Source organism: Bos mutus, chromosome 13 (genome assembly GCF_027580195.1).
Source record: "Bos mutus isolate GX-2022 chromosome 13, NWIPB_WYAK_1.1, whole genome shotgun sequence".
Classification (NCBI taxonomy): Eukaryota; Metazoa; Chordata; class Mammalia; order Artiodactyla; family Bovidae; genus Bos; species Bos mutus.
The window spans coordinates 59,419,455-59,444,268 of NC_091629.1; the positions used below are offsets into that span (position 1 = coordinate 59,419,455).

General features: G+C 44.7%; 1 protein-coding gene and 1 long non-coding RNA gene across 8 annotated transcripts in view; one reads left to right on the forward strand and one right to left on the reverse strand.

The window, feature by feature from the left end:
* The window catches only part of MKX (mohawk homeobox), a 70,969-nt gene extending 57,997 nt beyond the window's left edge, over positions 1-12,972 (reverse strand). The window contains exons 1-3 of one of the 7 annotated variants that reach the window (XM_070381811.1): positions 12,845-12,972; positions 10,072-10,338; positions 8,267-8,426 (exon numbers count right to left, since the gene is read on the reverse strand). In XM_070381811.1, coding sequence (XP_070237912.1) covers positions 8,267-8,426; positions 10,072-10,259 — 348 coding nt within the window. In that variant the 5' untranslated portion in view covers positions 10,260-10,338; positions 12,845-12,972. Of the gene's footprint in view, positions 1-8,266; positions 8,427-10,071; positions 10,339-10,489; positions 10,513-10,611; positions 11,234-11,305; positions 11,442-12,488; positions 12,792-12,844 lie in introns of those variants that run through there. The other 6 variants (XM_070381809.1, XM_070381810.1, XM_070381812.1 and 3 more) reach the window with 6 other exon arrangements.
* LOC138990466 (uncharacterized) overlaps positions 11,579-24,814 on the forward strand; it is an 85,159-nt gene continuing 71,923 nt past the window's right edge. The window contains exon 1 of the long non-coding RNA XR_011466613.1: positions 11,579-11,748. This is a non-coding gene — a long non-coding RNA (uncharacterized lncRNA). The remainder of the gene's footprint in view (positions 11,749-24,814) is intronic.

The following is a 24,814-nucleotide window of genomic DNA, read 5'->3' on the forward strand; positions in this document are numbered from 1 at the left end:
GGTTCGATCCCTGGGTCGGAAAGATCCCCTGAGAAGGGAATGGTTACCCACTCCAGTATTCTTGCCTGGAAAATCCCTTGGATAGAGGAGCCTGGCAGACAACAGTCCATGGGGTCGCAAAGAGCTGGACACAATTTTACAAAGAGCTGGACATAATTTCTAGAGGCTAAAATGACACTTGATATTTCTTTTTAAATATCATGTTCTTATCTAAATATACAGATATTAAAAACCTGAAAGGCCAATATTTGCCTTTAAAAGGATGAAATGTGGGAAGAAGATTATGTCTTTCTGTCAATTTTTTCTATAACATGATCCCACAGTATATTAATGGTTTGTGTGGTGATACTTGCTCTGGAATTTCTTTTTTTTTAACATTTAGTCTATAAATACACTCTTTTTTTTTTTGCACATTACTCAAGCCTTAATTATTGAATGAACCTGTGGTGAATCCTACTTAAAAAAAAAAATCTATAACTCATTTTTCTTTTTCCCCCCATGGGTAAAATAGGGTAGTCTATCCCAGTGTGTATACACACAAACCATATCATACATAATATATATATTCAATTCATATATAATATACATATGTTCAATGTTAACCTGTCTTTGTATCTTAAGCAATGATGATTGTCCTCAAATTTATGAGCAGTGGTATAATACCTCACCATGGCATTTCAGAAGCCTTAGACTCCACCGACCACTCTTCCTGCCAAACTGTGCTATTATTACTATGGTTTTAGCCCGACTTCAAATTCTCCATCTCCTCCAACCTCTACAAACAGAAAACTTCTGGGGCTATTCATTCAACAAATACACACTGAGAAGGTCCTGTATGCCACGGTGTTAAGTGCTAGGAATGAATAACCTTTGTCCCCTACACACACAGAAGGAAGTGAAGAGACTGATCGTGACACACGGGGGAACCTGCACGATGGAGGCATGAAATGCCTGGCCAATGTTTTCTCAAACCTCTCTCTGTTCTCCAGGTCATGGCCAAAATGTTCGTCCATGTCCTCGTCAGTACTAACATTTAGAACATTATTTTTTGAACTTCCTTAACTTTCCTTCTGCCCACGTGAATGGATCTTAACAACCGCCATCAAATTCAAGTGATGATGCACTGTTAGGATTTAATTACTTAACATCTTCAAATCCTCATTCATGTCCTGTCATCCTCCAACTGTGGTGTAACAGAAAGAGCCGGGTTTCCTCTTTTGACTTTACCAAAAACAGGCTGTGTGAGTTTAGATAAGTCATTCAACTTTTCAGAATTACATGGTTCCTGACATCCTTGCCAGCTCTGAAAATTAAAATCTGCGACTTACTGTCCACACTCTCCTACACAAGTATTAATCCATCTCCTTTATGGTTGGTACCAACCTACCTTCTGCCCTTGACTACCACTTCTTCAGCAATCACGGATGGGTGCTTAATGTCCTTCTCTGCTCCTCTCACACATAGGACAGCCTGCAACTTCCCCCATGCCATGTCACTTATGCTTAAAAGAATCCAACTCCAGAAATTTTTTGTTACTTTCTCTACTAAACACCATATAATTCAGAGGCTAATCTTAAATCTTAACTGACCTTAACTCTTAATACAACCAACACATTGTACCACATACTGTAAAATCCAATTCTTATGAAACTCTTCATATTTTTATTAAAATGCAGTGGACTTCTTATTTTAAAAAATCAACACACTTACAATTCTAACATATAAAAATAGGAACCTTTAAATGTCATGGTGGGATTGACCAGCTTTTCATATATAGGAGTCACATTTTTCTTTATGTTTTACATATTCATAGTTCCTACCAGAGTATATTAATCATACACCAGGAGATTTTCCATAAAGGTTTGCTGGTGTCTAACAGGTTCTTTCTAAACTGATTTCAGAAGTCTGACTGGCACCCAATCTACTAACACATTTACTCTGCCAATGTTTTATTATCAGAAATTTATAGTACAGCCTTAATGGCTGTATATAGTCAGGGGTGTTTAATATCTTCCTGTGTTAAGTTATGCAAACAGCAGATGATAGGTGGTGAACAAATCTACATAAGTATCATTTCGCAAGGTTTTTCCCAATTAATTGATGCAAAGGCCCTCTGTTTCACTGAAGGTAAAAACACCAGTTCAAATTTGCCACCTTTAACTTTCTATGGATTCCTTCAGGTTATCATTTAAATTCTCTTGAAATTCTATTTTACATGCAACAAGTCTCCTTACCAAGGACAGGTGCTGCAATAGCATTTTAATGTCAAATTCAGAGCTTTAAAAAACACTGTATTTTATAAGGAAAGCTTACAGAACCAAATATCTAGAAGCTGGAAGAAAAACTAAATCATTTTTATTCTACTCTAACTGAAGTGTTTACATTCATATTGGTAGAGCAATCATTATGGTAAACCCACGGGGATATTCTGGTATCTGTCTACCTTTGAATGCACAGAATTAACTTATACTCAGATGGCACCCCACTCCAGTACTCTGGCCTGGAAAATCCCATGGACGGACAAGCCTGGTGGGCTACAGTCCATGGGGTCGCTAAGAGTCAGATACAACTGAGCGACTTCCCTTTCACTTTTCACTTTCATGCATTGGAGAAGAAAATGGCAACCCACTCCAGTGTTCTTGCCTGGAGAATCCCAGGGACGGAGGAGGCTGGTGGGCTGCCGTCTATGGGCATAGAGTTCGACACGACTGAAGTGACTTAGCAGCAGCAGCAGCAGTAGCAGCAGTCACTCTACTGAAATACTGAACACCTCATTTTTACATCATGTAGTTAGTTCTCAGTTCAGTCACTCAGTCATGTCTGACTTTGCAACCCCATAAATTGAAGCATGCCAGGCCTCCCTGTCCATCACCAACTCCTGGAGTTCACCCAAACTCATGTCCATCAAGTCGGTGATGCCATCCAGCCACCTCATCCTCTGTCATCCCCTTCTCCTCCTGCCCCCAATCCCTCCCTGCATCAATCTTTTCCAATGAGTCAACTCTTCGCATGAGGCGGCCAAAATATCGGAGTTTCAGCTTTAGCGTCAGTCCTTCCAAAGAACACCCAGGACTGATCTCCTTTAGAATGGACTGGTTGGATCTCCTTGCAATCCAAGGGACTCTCAAGAGTCTTCTCCAACACCACAGTTCAAAAGCAGCAATTCTTCGGTGCTCAGCCTTCTTCACAGTCCAACTTTCACATCCATACATGACCACTGGAAAAACCATAGCCTTGACTAGACGGACCTTTGTTGGCAAAGTAACGTCTCTGCTTTTGAATATGCTATCTAGGTTGGTCATAACTTTCCTTCCAAGAGTAACTGTCTTTTAATTTCATGGCTGCAATTACCATCTGCAGTGATTTTGGAGCCCCGAAAAAAAAAGTCTGACACTGTTCCCACTGTTTCCCATCTATTTCCCATGAAGTGATGGGACCAGATGCCATGACCTTAGTTTTCTGAATGTTGAGCTTTAAGCCAACTTTTTCACTCTCCTCTTTCACTTTCATCAAGAGGCTTTTTAGTTCCTCTTCACTTTCTGTCATAAGGATGGTGTCATCTGCATATCTGAGGTTATTGATATTTCTCCTGGCAATCTTGATTCCAGCTTGTGCTTCTTCCAGCCCAGCGTTTCTCATGATGTACTCTGCATATAAGTTAAATAAGCAGGGTGACAATATACAGCCTTGATGTACTCCTTTTCCTGTTTGAAGAGGACTTCCCTGGTGGTCCAGCGGTTAAGAAATCTGCCTGCCAATACAGGGGACATGGGTTCAATCCCTGGTCCAGCAAGATCCCACTTGCCTCAAGGCAACTAAGACCATGCACGGCAACTACTGAAGCCAGAGTACCCTAGAGCCTGTGCTCTCAAACAAGAGAAACCACTGTGAAGAGAAGCCTGTGCACCACAAATAGAGAATAGCTCCTGCTCACCGCAACTAGAGAAAGCCCATGCACAGCAACAAAGACCCAGAATGTCCAAAATAAAAAAAGAAGAATGCAGGACCAATTTGAGATTTTGTTGAAAATTTAACAGTAGCCATAAGCCTTGCAGTTGATAACTGCACACATATCTCAGCAGACGCACTCAATATTAAGCAAAGGCTATGTCAACACAGAGGCAAAATCTTGCAATATAGCAGATTTCACCAAATGATACATGGCTATACGACAGGAATTTGGAATGTCTACTATAAGTGTATGGCTTCCCTGATAGCTCAGTTGGTAAAGAATCTCCCTGCAATGCAGGAGACCCTGATTCAATTCCTGGGTCAGGAAGATCCGCTGGAGAAGGGATGGGCTACCCACTCCAGTATTGTTGGGCTTCCCTTGTGGCTCAACTGGTAAAGAATCCACCTGCAACGTGGGAGTCTTGGGTTCTCTCTCGCTGGGTTGGAAAGATCCCCTGGAGAAGGGAAAGGCTACCCACTCCAGTATTCTGGCCTGGAGAATTCCATGGACTGTACAGGCCATGGGGTTGCAAAGAGTCGGACATGACTGAGCGACTTTCACTTTACTTCACTTCAGTTAAGTGAAGGGAGCATTAACATCCAATCACTCAGTACAGTCTCAAACTCTACTTGCATTGCATTCTGTATTGTTATCTGAAAAAACCCCATCATTTCACTCTTATAATCCAGAAAAAAATATTTTTTAAATATACTTGCATAACCAATAGGAAATATTGAAACCAGGTACAGCCCCCATCTGCCCTTCTTTGAAAAACTTCTTCAGAGTCAGTTATTGCCTGGGTAAGCTCCACATCCTAAAATAACACAAAACCCCAATCACATACTTGTTGTTCCACAATAAAGTTGTTTATATTTTGAGAGTAGAGAGTGTATTTTTACAATGTTTGAACAATGGTCAGTCATAGGAAATAAGCACAATGGAATTGTTTTGGTTGGTTAAAGTCAAAACACGTACACAAATCATCTTCCTGTTAATTTTTTATAAAAATCCTTATATCTTATTAGGATGATGGCAGATTAATAATGCAAACAGTTATAACTAATTAAGACAAGTTGCCAAGTCTAGTGGGTAGAAAAAGATGAAGTTTGCATAAATACCTCTCTCTGCTTCATCTTCCAGGGATGAACAAAATGTAGTCTTGTTTAATGTCCTTTAGAGCTTCTATTTATTGGAAAAAGTAACTTATGTGATCCTAAAACATTCCTTCTGTTAAAGTTTCAGCTTTTTGGTTCTAGGCTTAATGAAGATGACCAACCAGGTTTTATACCCTTCAGAGTAGCAAAATAAGGCAAAAGCACTTTTTATGAAAAGTTTGAGAGTTTGACCACACAACCAAAAGGGAAATATTAAGTATAAAAGCAATTTTCAAAAATATGACACTCTTGTAGTTAATGAATAAATATGCTGATAACTTAATATAAATTAGGAGAAGCAGAGATAAGAAGTATTATAATAAACAAAAAATACAGTCTGAAGCCAGAAATAAAGGAAATATTCCATGTTTATCTATAGACATAAAATATGACATATTTCTAGATAAACCAAAAATAATAAGGTCAGTTGCATGCTTGTTCTGTAGAACCAACATGTGTCATTAAAGATAATTCATTCATTTTCTGCTGCTCTCCATGTATTTCCTACAATGAGATAAAATTTCAAACCAGAATATCTTCCTCTGATTTCAAGACATTCTCCAGTTTTCAGAAATATGTCTGGGCAAGTCACATGGTGATTCCAGTAGTATTCCCAAATTAAAACCTATTCAAACATGTATGAAGAGTTTACTACATGGAAAGTACTGGACTGGGGTGAAATGGGAAGATGAAGATGGATAAAACATGATCACTCTTGTCAAGAAGGCTAAGTGAATAGGAGAAATTGATTCAATGGGAGAACCTGACTCCTGAAACAGAAGTCTAATTTCCAGGGCTCAAAAAGCTTCAGATCACAGCTTGATATTTTTCCCCTAGAAGTAAAAGGCATTGACATAATTTATTTGGTTTCCACAGAGTCAAAATTTGCTTTGGATGTTTAATACATGTCTGACTTATACAAACTCCTTATATTCATAAATACATATTTTTTCTTTGATAGACATTCCATTGTGCCTAACTGAGAATAAATAGATCCAAACTGAATGCTATATAAGGGTCCCTTGGTCATTCTATATATTTTGAATTTTTCCATTTATCACTTTAATGTTCTAGAAATTAACTTCATTTACTATAAAACTTGGAAATCATTAAATGGGTATCAATTATAATCATAAACAAGTACCTCTGCCCCATTTAAAAATGGCATTTTATTTTCTGAAGACCATAGTGTAATAGAAAAAATAATGGCAAAAGTTTTCATACATGAATAAAAACTTCATGTAAATTAGAAAAATGCAATAGTTTTACCAAGATCTTAACACAAAAAGAATTGTTAACTGCATTTGAATGACCATTTCAGGTAGAAAACAATTTGATTTTGTATTAAAAAATAACTTTCTATTGCAGCTCAAAAAATTATTGCACATAAAAATTTAAATGTCTCTGCTAATGACAAATACAGTTCATGTTTAAAAATGTCCTAAATATGTCATAAACATTTTTTGCTTTCTGTCTGAAAGAATGGCAAGTATTAAATATGGAACTATATAATCAATAATCTAATGCTTTACTGTTGACATCAGAGTGAAATATTCATACGGCTCTATAAAGTAGTGTATTTTCAAAATAAATAGCATACCAGTTTAAACTGAAATCTGAACACATGCATTTGTTTTCTTAAGTCAAGTTTTTCTGATTGGAATAATTTATTTAAAAACTAATTTTGAACATCACTAGTTTATGTTAAAATAAAAAATCATAGTTTTATGTTAAACATATATTAAGCCAAGAACACTAAATTAATTTTCCCCTCCAGTGCTGCAGCAAATCACTATTAATACTATTGACTGTTAATATAAAGCAAAACAGATGTTTTTCTCTACAATCATACTCTGAAAATAAGCAGAAAATGCATATTACAGTTTTAATAAGGCTGAATACAAGTCAATTTTCATGCTTTGTCAAACTTTCTAGTAATTCCTAAAAGGACAATCTTACACTCTGGAAAGAAATCTTTGTTATCTAATAGTTAAATATTCCCTTTCATTTGGGGGTTCTCACTATAACTTTCACAGAATGACCAAAATTTCACTGTGCAGTGATGCAGTACTACTATAATGCATGAGATTTCTTGGCTCATTTAGCGCCTCCTCCTCCTCCTTTTTTCCTCAGTTAAATGCTTTGTTTGGTGCATAAACGTTTATTTTACTACATTTATGAAAGAAAACTTGTGTGATAGAAAGAGCATTTGATATAGAATTACATTATTTCCAGGCCTTCCCTACCCCTAGGAACACAACTTCTTCCTGCCTTGATTATATCATCTACAAAATGCTGATAAGTGCTCTACCTATGTCACCCAAGCTTGTGATACGATTATGGAGGGGAAAAACTTGTCCAATGTAATTCACTAGACTGACAACAAACTCACACCATTTCTTTACATTTGACCAAGTAACCCTACCATTTGAAATCTGCCTCTTCTTAGCCTGAGTAGAAAGATAAACAGCGGCAAAACTGTGTGGATTCTAGCTAATGCCCTGGGTGTCATTTATTAAAAAAGAAGAAAAAGAAAAGAAAATCCCAAACCCACTTCTTGCCTTTCCAATCCACCTCCTAGCTCTGTCAGGAATGGTTAATTTAAAAGTTATCCTGTACTTGACCTTTAACATGGGGCCCTGATGTGGGGTGTCCTTCTGTCTGGTTTTCAAAGTGTGGTGTCGGGCCAGCAGCTTCAGCATCACCCCAAGAACTTGTTAGAATGCAAATTATCGTCCTCGCCCAAGGACTACTACAAACTCCGGGTGGGGCGCAACAATGCGTGTTTTAACAAGTCCTCTTGGTGAGTCTGATGCGTACACAAGTTTGAAAATCACCGCGGGGGTAGTCCCATCCGTAGCCATCTATACTTGTATAGAATCCGGACACCTTCTTGTAAGTCTGCCCTTGACTTTTCACTGCCCTCCTTAACGAACACCACACAATCCCTCCTGGACCAAACTGAGATAAGATGAGAGGAAACTCAGAGGCTCTTCCCGCATCAGAACTCTGCCCTGTGCCCGCCTCGCATCATCCACAGGCCGGAGGAGCGTCCGGACCGGCCGATTTCGGCCCGTCCTTTCCCAGCAGCGGGGAGGAGAAAAGCGGCCTGCGCCCCGGCCTCACCAAGAGAGGGGCAGGGGCTCGTGGCCCGGATTACCTGCACGAGCGTCATCTGCGAGCCGAGCGCCAGGAGAATCTTCTCGGTCTTGGTGGGATACGGGTTGTCGCGGTGCTTGTACAACCACTGCTTCAGGGGCCGCGCCATGTCCTGCAGGGCCTGCCGCTTGTGCCGCACCTTCCCACCGTTCTGTCGGGCCCTGGGACAGCCGGAGAGGAGGGGCCGTGAGCTGCGCCCTCCTCTGTGACCCCAGGGGTCGCGTCTGCACGCGTCTCAGCCTGCGTGGACTCCTGCCCCGCGAGCGCGGACATGGAGGAGGCATTGGCGGTGCCAGAGCGCGGATGGCCTGGGAGTCACAGGACAAGGCCACCAGCTTTATACTGAAAGGAGTGGGGGCGGGGGGGAGAGATCCTGAAGCCAGAGGCTGGAGAGTTAGGTGGTCAGATCTGCGCAGCAGGGCTGTCCCCGCCAGGGGCCCTGGCCTCGCGGGCCGTGTACACTCTCCAAGAACGTTCTTTCAGGGATTCAAGCCCGCCGCTGAGGCTTCCCGTCGTCTGTGGTCAAAGGTCACCACTAGACGGTGGGAATAAAGCTAGAAGGTGATGGCCGTCCCCTGCCCTGGTTCCTCTGCAAAATTTCCCTGTATCCTTGGTTCCTTTGGGTAAAGGAGAAACTGTCCAAGAAAGGGTTTGTGGAGGAAATATGCTGAACCGGAAAAAACAAGTAACCCAAAACACTGTTGGGGACTTTTCACGACATAAGGAAGAGCTTAAAAGTATGGACAGGTCTGTCCCACCTGCTAAAGTAAAAAGACCTCAGGAAGAGCTTTTTTCCAAGGAGGGAGAGCGGGCCGGGGTGCTGGGCGCTGCGCTCCTCGGCGGCTCCGGGAGGGGTCGCCGCGCCGCCGCCCGCGCGTCCTGGCCGCTCCGCGAGCACGCGCGCCTGCGCCGCAGCCTCCAGGGCTTTTGCCTCTTTAAACTCTTTGAAATCCAATTCCATCCGTGAGGACTGGTAGTAACATTTTGACGAAACCCGATCTCTACTTCACTAACAGGCAACGCTGCAGAACAAGCAGCTGATGCAATCTCTCAGATGGACCGGCCAGCACGGCCGCCCGCCGCCCCCCTCCCCGCCCCACCCCGCGGGGCGCTCCCGGAGTCGCCTGGACGTGGCGGGGCCGCAGACGGCCTCTGCACCGGAGCAGCTGGCGGCCTGCGAGCTCTTGCGCGCCTCCCACTCAACCCGCAGCCCTCAGCCCGCTAAACCGAAACCCAGGCCCGCGGCACCCACCCTCCGGGCTCGCGGCGGGCTCCGCCGAGCCGCGAGCGCATCCTGGGCGTCCTGCGCAGAGCCGCCCTTCCCAACACCTTGGCCGATGCAAGGCCCTGTCGTGACACAAGATGGGGAAGCCCACGGGGCCGGCCTGACCCGGGGAGCCCCGACTGCCTGACCCTGCCCGGTGCTCGTGCATCCCAAGCAGGCCTTTCTGCCTCGTCCTCAGCCGCGCAACTGCATCGTGGTCCGGAGAGGGACAGTCACCCCCACCCCACCCCCATCCCTGAGGTCCAGGCTTCGGATCACTCAGGGGCGCTTTCAGGTGTCCTCCGTTTCCAGAGAGCCTCTTTTGAGCTGTTCTAACGAATCGATCCCCCACCCCACCCCCATACTTAGAATAACTAGTATCTTAAAATGAGAATGAGCGAAACAGGGTGGCGGAGACCTGTCCTCCCAGGAAACTCTGGGCCCCTGACCCGCAGGCCCGGGTTGCCCCCAGCGCGCCCGCGTCTCTCTGTCCCCACCTCTCCCAGCAGCCGGCAGCAGAGGCCCCGGGAGAGTGAGCTTACCCGGTCCTCCGGTGTCTCAGGCCCAGGTTGTCCTTGAGGGGCGGGCCGTCCGTAATGCCCACCTCGGGGCGAGCGTGGGGACTGTCCAGGACGCCGCCGTAGGGCCGGCCGCCCCGATCCCGCTCCGGAGCCCCGCGGTCCTCAAAAAGCACCGCGCCGCTGAGCTTGTTGAAGACGATCGTGTTCATGGCGCGGGCAGGCAGGGGCGCGCGGCGCGGCCGCAGCGCCTTGGGATCGGGCCGCCAGGAGCTCCGCAGGGCTCAGGTTCTAGGAGATAAAGATGAATCACATTACTCGCGGAGAGTGCTCATACTCCGGAGCGTCCCGAGTCCGAAGCTGGCCTTGGCGCGGGGCTGCGGAGCCCAGGGGAGGAGCGACGCCGCGGCACCTGAACCCGGGGACTCCCGCCTTCCCCTACCTGGTTACACCGCTCCCCGGTAACCCGGGTCACCGCCCCCGAACACTCCCGGGACTGGTACCCACGCTCCTCTCTGCCCCGGCTTCCCAGCCCGCAAGGAATGTCAGCCAGAAACAGTTTACCCGCCTGACAAAGGAAAGTGATTCCTAAACAAGCCTTCCAGAGTTGGTTTTAATCTGGATGAAGCACACTCCGGAAAGCGGGGGAGGACAACGCGGGGCCGTGCGTGATTCTTCAATCACAACCGGAGTCTAAAGCCTCCCAGAGCTCCCACTCGGGCTCGTCAGGAAGGGTTGGAAAAAAGGAAAAATTGGGGGTAACACGAACGACCGCATCCGCCAGCCCCAGTTAATGAGTCCCAGTGCATAACAGGATTTCAGGGATTTGCTTGTTTGCTAGATCCTGGGTGGTTTGGCTGAAACCTCTGCGTCTTTTTTTTTTTTTTTTTTCCAGCTACAGCTCCTGGGGTGGGGGTGACGGCAGGGAAAGTTAGCAGATTCCACAGACAGAAAGTTAAGTGGCCTCAGGGAGTTAAGCGGCCCTCCCCCGAGGCTCCTGCCACCCCTCCAGTCGCTCCGGATGCGCAGAGTCCGCGCAGGTCAAAGGGGCCCGAGTCCCGGCCCTCGAGAGCTGGTTGTCAGCGCTGTCCTCTTCCGCAGCGCGGGCGCGAGCCGCGAGCTCGGAGTCCTTTCCCTCCCACCCCTTTCTGGGGTCTCGGGGAACCATTGCAGAAGTTGCAAAAGGTGTTAAAAGAGCGAGGGAAAGGCGTCACGGTCCGCGCTCCACAGAGCCTGCGGGGAAAAGTCCGTGGCTCACCTCCCGGGCCGAGACCGCCGGGAGCCTCTGCCCGCCGCGCGTGAGCCTCGCGGGCCGGTCCGCGCCGCCCGGGAGCAGCCGGGTGGCTGCCCGAAGGCGCGCAGCCGCCCCTAGCCGCCGCACCTCCTCGTCTCGCGCCTGGGGAGGAGCGGGGGGGTACAGCTCGCGTGGCTTCCGAGCCGCCCCCGCTTCGCGATCCGCGTCCCCTCACCCCGTCCCGCCCCGGCGAGGGCAGCCACCCCCAGGCACACACGCCGGGTGCCCACGCTCGCCAGCGCCCACGCCCCGCCCTCGGGCCACCGCAGCAGAGGCCACGCGCGATGTTTAGGGTCGTGACCGCAACGGTTAAACTTCAGCTTGCGGACAGTGTTCGTAGAGAGGTGGAGTCAGACCTCTGCCGGCTGCTGGGTGTACGGCAGCGCCGAGCCCTCCCGCGCACACAGGTACGTCTGGGGTTCAGACAGCCTCAGCGAGCAGCGGGGAAAGCGGACATCCGCGCTCGCAGCCCTTGTTCCCCTATCCGGACGCGCCTTGTTTATCTTTTATAATCTGTGCGTTAGTGATTTGCGTCCAGGCTGCTCTGTTTGGGAAGCACACTCGTTCCCGGCCCGCGGTTTGTCCCCACCTCAGCCCTGTTCTGTGTGCGACGGCGTGTTTTCCCTGGCCATTGCGCCGCGAGGTTCGCCTTGCCGACCCTCCCCGCTGCCCCAAGCCGGTACGGAAGGCCCACTGCAGATCCCAGCGCGGCAAAGGGCCGAGAGCTGGGTCCCCGACGTCCGGGGTCGTGTGAACTGCAGCTCCTAACCCTCCCCGGGGGCCCCCGCGCGGTCCCCAACGCCGCCTTTCGGATCCCGAGCTCCCCTACTTACCCAGATTCACTCCACTGTGGCTTGGGGAGAGCCCTCCCTTCGGATCCGTCCCGCCCAACCCCCGCGAACAATTTTAAGCAAAGGGGCGCAGCCAGGTGGGCTTTCCGAGTCCTCGCAGACCCTCCAGCCAGCCTCGGCCGCCACCCCTCCCCCCGCCACCCCCCTCCCCGGCGCGTCCCCGAAGGACCTCGGAGGGAGGTGGGGGAAGGGCCGGGAGCTCCAAGAGCCGGGCGCAGAGAGAAGGGGCTGCTAAAGAGGGGAGGGAGCCTCCCTTCCCGCGGCTCAGCGCGGTGATGGCGCGGCCGAGGCTGTACCTGTCGCGGTGGGGCCCGCGGCCGGCGGCAGAGCGGCTGGCTCTCCCGCGTCGAGGCTAGGCGCGCTCCCATCCCCGCCGCATGTTTTCCGCGCGGGCTCCGGCGCGCTCACCGCCGCCACCGCCAGCGTCGCGGCTTTATTTACCCGGACCGGCGCGCGCAGCCCGGGAACAGGAATAGCGAGGCCTTCTCATGTTTCCTGACTGCCCAGCCCAGCCGGCGAACATCCTGCGGGCGCGGTATACACGTTCCCGGGCCAGCGAGAGGAAGCCACCGCAGGGACCTCTGTTAACCCTCGCCGCAGAGGAGCTGCCGCAGCCGGCGCCGCCGGGGATTCCCTGGCCCGCGATTCCTACCCTGTCGGGCCCGGCTCCCAGATCCCTCGGCATCGCAGGCAGGGAGCAAAAGGGGCGATTTCCTTCTCCTTTCGGGGAGCGATTGGAGAAGATGCAGTAGCTCCCGGCTCAGGCTCTGGAGCTGAGCGGCTGCGGTGCGCATCCTGTGTCCTCGCTGGCCCGAGCGCCGGAAATTTCGCCACGGGTGGCTAGGCAGAAGTGGGCCCTGCGACGCGCCCCCCCTCTTTTTTTCCCTCCTCGCGATGAGCTGGAGTGAGGTTAGCTAGAGCTCGGTTTGTGCCTCTAACGCGTGAGAACGGATCGCAGAAGGTGTTTGTGCCCTTTTCTCGTCGTGTCCTTGGGCTTCTGCGGTCCTGGCTGCCTCCAAGCCAGGCACGAGTCACCTTCCAGGGCCAGCGCTGGAGAAGAGGGAGGCAAGGCGGGGTAAAGGCGGGCCCAGGTGCGCAACCCACGGCGACCCAGGTGTGGAAGAGGCGGCGAGTGCGTGGCCAGGACCTGCGTGGAGCAAAGGCGATGGAACTCGGAAGGACCCCGAGCCTGGACACAATGCAAGGAGAGAGAGACTCCTATCAGATTCTCTTACAGGTGAAACTTGCCTTCCCACCATCGCCTCAAATATGAGAGGAGCGAAAGCTGTGGTTTAGGTACTATTGAAGTTCGGGGCTTCTGGTAACCTGTATGGTCCCCACGGCGCGGCGCGCGTTCTCGCCGTGGGCCCCACTGCGGCAGCGACACCTTTCATTTTTTTTTTTTTTTCTTTTAAGAACGAAAGTAGATTTCCCCCAGGCCTGAAAGTTATGACATCATTTGTTCTTTTCTCCCCTAAATGTGTCTGGCCAGCCTGGCGCGGTGGCCCACCCAAGCTTCTTCCTTTTAATGTGGCTGGAAGTGGTTAAAACGTACACTAAAGCCATTGTTTCCAGCACTGGTCACCCCCGAATTTTCCATTATGTTATCCCCCGAAATACGCGACTGTGCCCCGGCAGAGGCACCGTCTAAAGCAGAGAGAGGCGATGGTTTAAATTTGTGTGCATCCGGCAGACAAATATTATCTATCATTTGTTCCCGTTTCGAGATGCCCTTGGTTCTCATTTATCGCACAGTTTGCGGTTGTGGCACTCTCACATCTTGCCCTGGGCACTGCACTTGACTTCTGTAGGGTGGGTTCAGTGCAGTCGTGGGTCTACAGACCTCGCGGTGGGGACTTGAAGTCAGGGATACACCATAAAATTTGAGCCACTGACTTGCAGCGAATAAGTTTCACAACTAAAGCAGATCCAGTTTATAATTCATAGGAAGAAGAGGCTGGTTCTCTTCAAAGGACTCTGACTGATGGTGGTCATCAGCCATATATAATGGAATTGAATCGGCTGTAACACGCCCCTCTGATATATATTTTGGTCAGCTGTGCTGGATAAGGCACCAGGCATGCATGCAGTTGCTTGCAATTTCACAGTATTCTACTGCTTACCTAACTGTTTCTTGTAGTATTTAGTCTAGTAGAGGACAAGTGAATTTCATTGTTTAGTCTTAACTGTATTTACTCAAATGTAAAATGTATTTGGAGGATTTTGACTTTTTGAGGCATTTTTACACGTAAGATCATTATAAATCTGATATACACAGCAAAAAGTTTTTCTGCAAAATGTTTTTAATTTGTCATAGGAATAACATACACCTCAGTCTCAAGTCATTGAAAAATTAATACATGGTAATTCCTTTAGACTGTAGCCTAATAATTGGAATCCATTTTAAAAATGAAAAAGAACAGTGGAGGGTCCATTTTAAAGTGAAATAGTGTGGAGAATCTCTCTCTAGTATACAAATGAGTGTATACTGTGTAATAGACCAGAATTTTATTTTTGCAAGTGTCATCTTCTATGCAAGAGAGAAATTCCTTCTTTTAATCCACAGTACAGATGCATTTATCATCTTAAATTTTACCTTTTTCTAAAATGAATTTTATTCAGTTTCTTATGCTATATTCCAATCTCCAGTATATGAAATACTGTTTTATAATCCTCAAAAGTAAAACTTTCAGTTTTAGAAAGAACTATCAGAAGATTTGAGAAAGTGTGTGTAGTTTGTGGATACTGGCCACATATGGGGGAAAAACCGAAAACTTAGGCCACAAGTCACAAAACTTGAACCCTAATCTTAATTCTAATTAATCTGATATTGGTTTAGCCTGAATTTACTAAAGTGTAAAATACAGATTTTAAGGTTTCCACAAACTTGCCTTATGCTACTAAGTTTTTTTTTTAATGTGCAAGTAACAATTGCTATTGCTAAAACTAGAAAAATGTTAAGAGCATTTGGCAGAAATCTTAATCCATCCTATTGAACTTTGAGTGTAATTATAAATGTAAGTAATTTGAACTTTCTCATAAAGAAAAAAATAAGAAGCCTTCATTATAAGCCTTTTGGTATATTACCAAGGAACCTGACATTTCAGAACAATTATTGGTCAAAGTTTTTGAAACTAATATTGCTTTTAAACTCTCTTTCAGTTATTACTTATAAGCAATGTAATGAATTACAAAGCCAGGGAATGACTGTTGCTCCCCAGCCAAATAGTATAAAGTGGTAAATTTATAAACAAATAGCCAGTCCTCCTCACACTTGGCCAGTTTGACTTGTAAAGATACACACTGGAGTGCGTAAGTGAAACAACAGAGCAAGCAGCAAGAGAACCAGCTGCAGAGACATCCTGAGCAAACTAGGAGAACGGATGGCCCTGACGTATCTCATTTTTGCTTTCTTTATAATGTAACTCTAACTGCATACACGGTACAGAATAAACTCCCTCAGAGAGGGCCTTCTCCATAAATGCACTCTCAAACATCAAAGAAAAGAGTACACGTGAGAGTTCTTCAGCCAGCTCCACCCAGTCACATTTCTGAGAGGCAACCGCCAAGAGGTGGCCATTCTTTTCAACTTTTTTTCCATGTAGTGACATACACAAATATAAGCAGATCATTGTTTTGTTTTATGAGTTTTTGAAATAAATGAGACCATACTTTACATATGTGTACGTACACACACACACACACACACAATAGTAAACTATAACTTGCTTCCTCACTCAATGATTTCATAAAGAACTTTCATACCGGGTCCATATAAATGGAACTCCACCTTTTTAACTGGTATGACATGCACCATAATCTGCTTATGCATTCTCCTAGGAGCTTTTCTTTCTTTTCAGTTTTCACTATTATAAACATTAAATATTCTTGTAGGGGACTCTTTCTGCATGTATGTGTTTCTCAAGGAATAAATAAATAAAGTAGAATTGCTCGACTGGGGGAAACAGGATTTAAAAATTTTGATAGGTCCTCAGAAATTTCCCCCCAACTTATACCCCCAATCTTCTCCCAACTTATACCCCTACAATGTTTCCATTTCCTCATATGCTGCCATATGTTTGGTTTTCATCACATTTGCTTGTATGATGAGTCAAAAAAGGTCTCATTGTTTGAGAGACTTTTCATTAATTTATAAGCCATTTGTATTTCTTAGTTGAAGAAATGTGCTTATATCCTTGTTAGATGCTTATTCATTTATAAAAAGGTTCTTTAAAAAACATTTCCCCATGAAATATATACTTTATATATTGACAATGTGAATTAAGAAGACTGCCTTTTACCTAATTTGGTTTTTGCCTTTGGTTTAAACATGAACACAGGTCAGTAGATGGCTTCCCAGATGGTGCTAGTGGTAAAGAACCCGCCCACCAATGCCGGAGACATAAGAGACATGGGTTCAATCCCTGGGTTGCGAAGATCCCCTGGAGGAGGGCATGGCAACCCACTCCAGTATTCTTGCCTGGAGACTCCCATGGACAGAGGAGCCTGGTGGGCTACAGTCCATAGGGTTGCAAAGAGTCAGACACAACTGTAGCAACTTAGCAAGCACGCAAAAGTCTATGTTTTCTTCTAATACTTCAAAAAATGGTTTTCACTCAGCTCCTTAATCCTTTTGGGATGAATTTGCATGTGCTGTAAGGGAGGACTCAAATTTGATTTTTTTTCTTCTCCAATTGAATGGTCAATTATTCCTATGGAATTTATGAAAGAGCTTTCCCCCCATCAGTTTGAAATAACTATTCTCATATATGTGGAGAATTCCTTTCCATATGTAGATTGGTCTAACAAGGTTTTGAGAGATGTTACACCCAATAGACTGTAATAAATTTAATCTTCAAATTTTTAAAATCGTCTTGGGCTCCCAAAACTTCCAATATTATTCTGTTTCTAATTTCAGAACATGTCAAGTATTAGAATAGTAATATGTGCGGCCTGGTTATGGTTCTCGTTTAAAAGGCTAATTCAGTACTGTTCTAGGATGAAGCTGCTTTTTTTTTCTGTCTTCGTCCTGCTAAGAAACAAGAGAGTAATTTCAGGCAGCCATATTCTCCAGGATAGAATACAGCTGATTGGAGCTCTTCAAACATACCAAGTGATAACCAACCACCAGCAATGTTATGTTTTTTGTAAAAGTGATGAGTCCCTGCCATCAGTGATTTGAAAAAAGAAAATTCATCTTTTTTCTTGCATAAATACTTATAGAATGTGAATTAACACCGCCACCGCCCCCACCAAAAACAGCAAGTCAAGAAGAGGACCTTTGATAGGATCGCAAACTAGGCAAGTTCACTTGGACAAAAATGCAAAAATTTTATCACTGCAATTTAAAAAAATTACCTACATACAAGTGCAGAAAATACTTGTAATAAGCAGTGAGCAGAGCTGAGATCTGGGTGAGTTCATGTCTTCTTCTACATCATAGAGCTTGAGACAGGACTGGAAGTAACTCTGGAGCCCTAACTGAGGCTTCATCTTTTCTCTTGCTTCCAGAATATTTTCTGTCTTTACTGCATGGGTCCTGAGGAGAACCTGGAGAACATTTTGTCCTCAACATGTGCATTGAAATATGAGAATTTCTTGCAGAAGTTCTAGCTTAAAAATAAATTTGTCTTCACATCAAAAAGTGGCCATTTTAATAAATATCGTGAAGACTTTTCATCATAAGCAAGGATGACTCTCCATATTTGGAACCTAAAATGGACTTAAGGCACTCAATAGGTCTTTAAGATTTAATTACAATATGTACTCCATGGCTGTATCAAGTTTTTGGTTCACTCCACCCCCTCTATCCACCCTCCCTGCTTTCACTTTCAGCTTCCTTGTTTTCATCTCTGGGTAGAATCTTTCTTAAACAATTTATTGGATGATTTACATGGTTGATTTACAGTGGTGTGTTAGTTTCTGCTGTACAGCAAACTGTGTAGAATATCTGAATAAGTTCACCAAAGGAAAGCTTGTGAACAAAACTGATGTGTGCAACTTCTGCTTACCATGCTGAAAAAGAAATTTTGTTTGCCCTTCTTTTTAATTGCTCTTTGTTAAGGAGGGCTGGGGCACAGGTGTGGGAGTGCCCTGAATGGGCACGGATGTAGGAGTGGCCTGAATCTGCCAATCGGAAAACAACCTCTAAAACGGGGGAGCCAGTGCAAGATGAAAAGAACCTGGAGCCTTGGATGGACCACCTGAGTTAGAGCTCCCTGGCTTGGGCTCAGCATACTATGTCTGTAAAAGGCCGGATAATAAATGCTCTTAGGCTTTGTAGGTCATAATCTCTCTGTTCTATTTTGCCATTTGTAGTGCAAAAAGTAGCAGTAGATAATACTAGACTGTGAATGAGTTGTGGGTCAGTGTTCCTGTAAAATTTTATTTAATGGACACTGAAGATTGAATTGTATAAAGTTGTCATGTGCCACGAAATATGCTACCTTTCTTTTTTTTTTCCCCCAGCCATTTAAAGATGTGGAAACTACTCTTACCTTAGACAGCAAACTAGATTTGACCCCAGGTCTGGCTTCCCTTGTAGCTCAGTTGGTAAGGAATCTGCCTGCAATGCAAGAGACCAGAGTTTGAAGATCCTCTGGAAAAGGAAATGGCAACCCACTTCAGTATTCTTGCCTGGAGAATCCCATAGACAGAGAAGCCTGGCTGGCTACAGTCCATGGAGTCCTAAGAATCAGACGCAACTTAGCACTGACTAAACCACCACCATGTTTGTTCCCCTTGCCCCTCTCTCCCCCCACTACCACCTAGGCTACTGAGCTCTGGACTCTACTGGGAGACAAACTTCCTCTTCTTTAAGTTGCTATGTTTTGAGGGTTCTGGCTAAAGGAACTTAGCCAGTACCCTATGTAATGCACTCCTGTGCAAAGATGATCTTAGTTACTTTGAGTGAGCTTGAGGTGTGCTTTTTGCGTGGCTAGAAGCTGCCACAAACAAGAACTGGAATGGAGATGGAGTGACAAATTGCTTTCTCTTCTCCTATGAACAGGCTGTGTGTTTAGAGAATCAGTCTAATTACTTGCACAAAAGTTTTGAGGCCATGTACATTTTAAATTTTAAGCGTCTTTTAAGGTATTGATATTTGATTTTTGATGTTTGTTTTTTGTAGTCATGTAAAATAGTGATTAGTTGATAAGAATGACTATTTCTGGCTTAGCCCTCCCCTACCAAAAAAGTCCCACAAAATTTGAACTGTTTTTTCATTGTTTTCTTTTTTAGTAATCAACAGTCAATATTTATGGGGCACCTGTATGCAAAATCCTGCCAACAAATGCATTAAATTTACTTTAAAAGACATGATCCTTGCCTAGCTTTCAGACCTGTTAAAAAAAAACACAGGGAGACATACCTACCTCATCTAAAAAGTTTTAGAGTGTCTGATATAAAGATTGCTTGAATCCAGTAATCTGCAAATCATCTGTGGAAACACATGAGGGACCTTGAAGATGATAGAAGGGCCATTTGGTGTGTCTGCTAAAAATTTTGTAACCATATTACAGACAGTCCTTCCCAAAAACATGCAAAAAGAGATCATTATTTCAGAAATTTGAGCCTGATTGAAAAACAGCATCTTGACCTCTTACATCAGACTTTTTCTAGGTTTATGCCCCAAACCTCTGGGTTTCAGGAGAGAATTTTAGGGCTTCTGTATGAAGCAATAACCAAAACAGTAAGAACAAATAAATATACAGAGGTTAGTGCACCATCTTTCTTCCTTCCCATGTCCAGGCCTCTTTGAACCTTCCTCCACTTTTACACTTTTAGGAAAAGTGTTGAAGGGAGGGAGAGAGAGGTTGCAGGGGAGAAATTATAACTGTGGCCCATATGTCTGGGCCACAGAGCCACAGGAAAGCAGCTGCACCTTGGACTGTGTTTGTGGCCCTGAGTAATTCTCTGTCTCTTTGTTTTGGTGTTCACTGACCTTCGTGAAGTGGGCTTTGATGTTGTTAGTTGCTAAGTCATGTCCGACTCTCTTGGGACCCCAAGACTGTAACCTGCCAGGCTCCTCTGTCCACGAGATTTCCCCAGGCGAGAATACTAGAGTGGGTTGCCATTTCCTTCTCCAGGGGATGTTCTCGATTTAGGGATCAAACTGGCATCTCTTGCATGGACTGGGGGATTCTTTACCACTGAGCCAGCAGGGAACCCCTTTGATGTTGTAGGCTATCACAGTACTGCTCAGAAGGGAGCTTGGGCTGGGAGAAAGGGAAAAGGAAAAAAGATGTTAGGCCAATTAATTATTCTGTTTAAGTGACCTAAAGTCTAGGATAAGGGGAGCCTTACAATGGACAAATAGCCCAGATTTTTTTTATTGGACCTGCAGTAGTGGTCTGCTCAAAACATATGACCTCATTTTTAATAACTTGGATGGACATGGAGGGTATTATAATAAGTGAAATAGGTCAGACAGAGAAACTGTCCGATGTCATATGTGGTGTCTAAAATATAAAACAAAGGAATGAATAACAAATTGGAAATAGACTCACAGATAACACTAAATAAACAGAGAATGAGCTAGTGGTTACCAGTGGGGAGAGGGCAGGTAAAGGGGTGAGATAGGGTAGAGTATTAAAAGAAGTACAAATTACTATGTATAAAATAAATAAGATATAAGGATATATTGTACAGCACATGGAATATAGCTAACATAATAACTTTAGATGGAGCATTATCTATAAAAATATTGAATCATCATGTTGTATACCTGAACCTAATATAATATTGTAAATCTACTACACTATAATTCTTGAAAAGACATATGTCCTAATACTACTCCTTCAGATCTTTTAAATGGGGGCATAACTAAGAATATTTTTTTTTGCCCTTACTACATGAGATGGTTGGATAGCATCACCGACTCAATGGACATGAATTTGATCAAACTCCAGGAGATAGTGAAGGACAGGGAAACCTGGTGTGCTGCAGTCCTTGGGGTCGCAAAGAGTCGGACACAACTCTTTGCGACTGAACAACAGTAACGCATGCTCCCACACTCTTCTAGGAACCCAACCCATATAATTCTCACAGCCATCCTTTGGGGAAAGTACCCATTAGTATCCATCTTGTAGAAGAGGGGTAGAAGTGCCCTACGTCCCTAGTTGGTAACTGGTGGAGTCAGGATTTGAGTGGAATCAGGCAGATACCAGAGCTTGTTTGCTGAGTCGCCCAGCTCAGACTAACTGCTTCTTTGAAGGTCCATAGGCAGGACAGAGAAAAAGAGCTGTGAACGCTTGCTGGATAATCGTAGGCACAGCTAACTGTGTGGTTGCACATCTTCTGGCTCCTCACTGAACCGCATGGCATTTGAGGCCACTGTGTTCTTTTTCCCTTCTGTCCGTGGCCTTTCTCCTGGGTGGGGAGAATGTGGACTCTCAGTGTTACCTGGATATGACATCCCATGGCTCAGACATGGCGATGAAAAGGCTGTAGGTCACGTCAGTCTGCCTGTGTGAGCTCACTCAAAAGTCAGTGACTTCTGCATCTTCTGCGGGTTCTCTAAATCCAGAGAGGATCCTTCCCATTTGGGTATTGAAGTGGTTCAGCAATTAAAAACAGCATGCTTTAGCACAATCGCAGCAGGCTGGAACACTGTCTGTTATAGGAGTGGGCACAGCACAGTTGAAAGTGGCATATCTTGAGTGCGGTTAAAGCCCAGCAGCTTTGATTAAGAGGCTTTGGTTAAGATGGTCCTTACAACTTCCTAACCCTCAGCTTGCTGTTTTGTCTCTGTTATGTTTTGTTTTGTCTTGTTTTCCTTTGTCAGGCCTGCCTCTAACATTTGCAGAGCCCACGGCAAGAGTACAAATGAACGCCCACAGACCGTATGTCTAAATATTTAAAAGTTATAAAATCAGCTAAAACACAGTTAAATAAAATATGTTCCATCCTTCTACCTTGACAAATATACCATCATGGTAAAAAGTGGAAAACTAAGTAAAGTTATGGCTTTTGTTGGGAAAATATCGAAGACAAGTAAGCGTAATTGTTATTGCATATGTCTGGGTGTTTTGTTGTTGGGCTGGAAATGTTTAGATGAGTGATGAAATGAAAGAAAAATAATTCATAATTTACTATCTATCTCATTGAATTGATTTTTTTGTCTGCATTTCAGTAAAAATCACTGTATCGTTATAATCAATATTCTATAATTTGTGTCCTGAAGGGTTGCAAATACACTGTAATTCTACTAAAAGTGTCCAAAAATTTGAATATATGTTTATCAAGAATGTGTATTAATATAAATATGGGAAAATTTAAGTTAAATTTATTTAATACATATTATTTATAATATGCTATTTTTTATGCTAAAATACTCAAATTATACATTCAAATAGAAAAGAAAAAATTATAACTAATGAATATAAGACTTTTATAAAAAGATGAAATTTTATTTAATTTTTAAATTTTTTTATTTATTTTATTTTATTTTATTTATTTAATTATTTTATTTAATTTTTGGAAAACAAATTTGAACTATTTTAAGCAAATAGAAGTATTTGCTATGCTAATGTAGCTGGTTTTCAAGGTAAAGTATTGGTATTCGATTTCATGAATTACTTGTGTGGATTTATAGAGTTACCAACCTGGTAGTGATATGAATTGACAGTAGAATGTTCTGCTGCCAGGGGCAACTATTGCAAGGATTTGCTAAACGTTCAAAACCTGCAGAACCGTGTATTGAAGAAGCAAGAAAACAGTGCCAGGCCTGCTGGGAAATGATACTGCATGAGGGAAGGCCTTTGTGGGGTCTGCCAGGTTGATTCATTTGTCTTTTCTGCCTGCTCTTGAGGCAGTGTTCACCTCCAGTGTTCTGAGCAGCATAGCCCAAACCTTTACAACGTTTCGATGTAAACACCTTCTATTTTGAGGACACACAGCAAACCCATTTCCATGGGTCCTGAATGGAGTTAGTCACAAGAGCAGATGTTGAATTTTAAAGTTTCACTGTATCCTTGTTGAGTCCTGACTCCCAAATGACAGAGATATCGTATGTTCTTTAATTTCCCTCTGCGTGTGTGTGTGTGTGTGTGCGCGCGCGCGCGTGCGTGTGATGCTGCTGCTGCTGCTGCTGCTGCTAAGTCGCTTCAGTCGTGTCCGACTCTGTGCGACCCCCTAGACGGCAGCCCACCGGGTTCCCCGTCCCTGGGATTCTCTAGGCAAGAACACTGGAGTGGGTTGCCATTTCCTTCTCCAATGCATGAAGTGAAAAGTGAAAGTGAAGTCGCTCAGTCATGTCCGACTCTTAGCGACCCCATGGACTGCAGCCCACCAGGCTCCTCTGTCCATGGGATTTTCCAGGCAAGAGTACTGGAGTGGGGTGCCATTGCCTTCTCCATTGCATGAAAGTGAAAAGTGAAAGTGAAGTCGCTTAGTCATGTCCGACTCTTAGCGACCCCATGGACTGCAGCCCACCAGGCTCCTCTGTCCATGGGACTCTCCAGGCAAGAGTACTGGAGTGGGGTGCCATACTGGAGTGGGGTGCCATTGCATGTGATGCAGGGCCTTTCAAAGAAAGGCTCAGGGCAGTGGCCCTTTGCCTCGGTCTAAAAGTGGTACCGTTTGGGGAAATGTTTTAAAATTTGTGTTATTTGTTTACTTACATTTTACTTTTTTTTTTTTTTTTAAGTTTTAAACTTGGACCCTCAGCTGCAACAAAATGAAATCACACTTGTGGGAGTCTTTCCATGAGTTTGTCCTCTGATGATCCTGCAATGGTTAATACAGGCCACCACTTCTAAAACTGCAGAAAGCAGTCATTTTTTAAAACTATTTATTTATTTATTTATTTTGGGTTGCTCTGGGTCTCCATTGCTGCTCTCAGGCTTTCTGTAGTTGCAGTGAGCGGGGCTACTCTTCATTGCAGTGCATGCACTCTCACTGCTGTGGGCTCTCTTGTTGCAGGGCACAGGCTCTAGGCACACAGGCTTCAGTAGCTGCCACACTCAGGCTCAGTATTTGTGGCACACGGGCTTACTTTCCGCAACATGTGGAATCTTCCCAGACCAGGGATCGAACCCGTGCCCCCTGCATTGGCAGACGGATTCTCATCTACTGTACCCTAGGGAAGTTCAGAGTCATTTTTAAAGCCCTTCTGGGGGCCACATAGATTTTCAACAGGGTGGATTATTCCAGAATCATCCTTTAGGAAGTAATGTCTTCACTGGGGGTCAGAAGTTCATACACTGGGGAGAGGTCAGTTTTGCAAAGTCTTTCCTTCAACTTTCAACAAGGCTAGCAAGGAGACAGCTGATGATGGTCATTGCCTATGGCACATGGCTGCCACACACAGGCACTTGTGGTCTCCATAGGAGGCTTTTTTTTATTTCCTTCAGTACCTTATATATATATATATATATATATATATATATATATATATATAGCCCATGAACCACCTGTAGTAGGGGTGCTTGTTAAAAAGGCAGTTTCTAGATCTCAACTATACATGCCCAAGTGAGGTTTTCTGAGCTTAGGGTCTAGAGTGATACTGACACAGATGCTTTTCAAACCAGGTTTTGAGAAAAATTCATCTAGATTAATGAACCTTACACTTTTTAATTATACACCCTTATCATTAAAATATTTTGAGCAAGTGGATCTGATA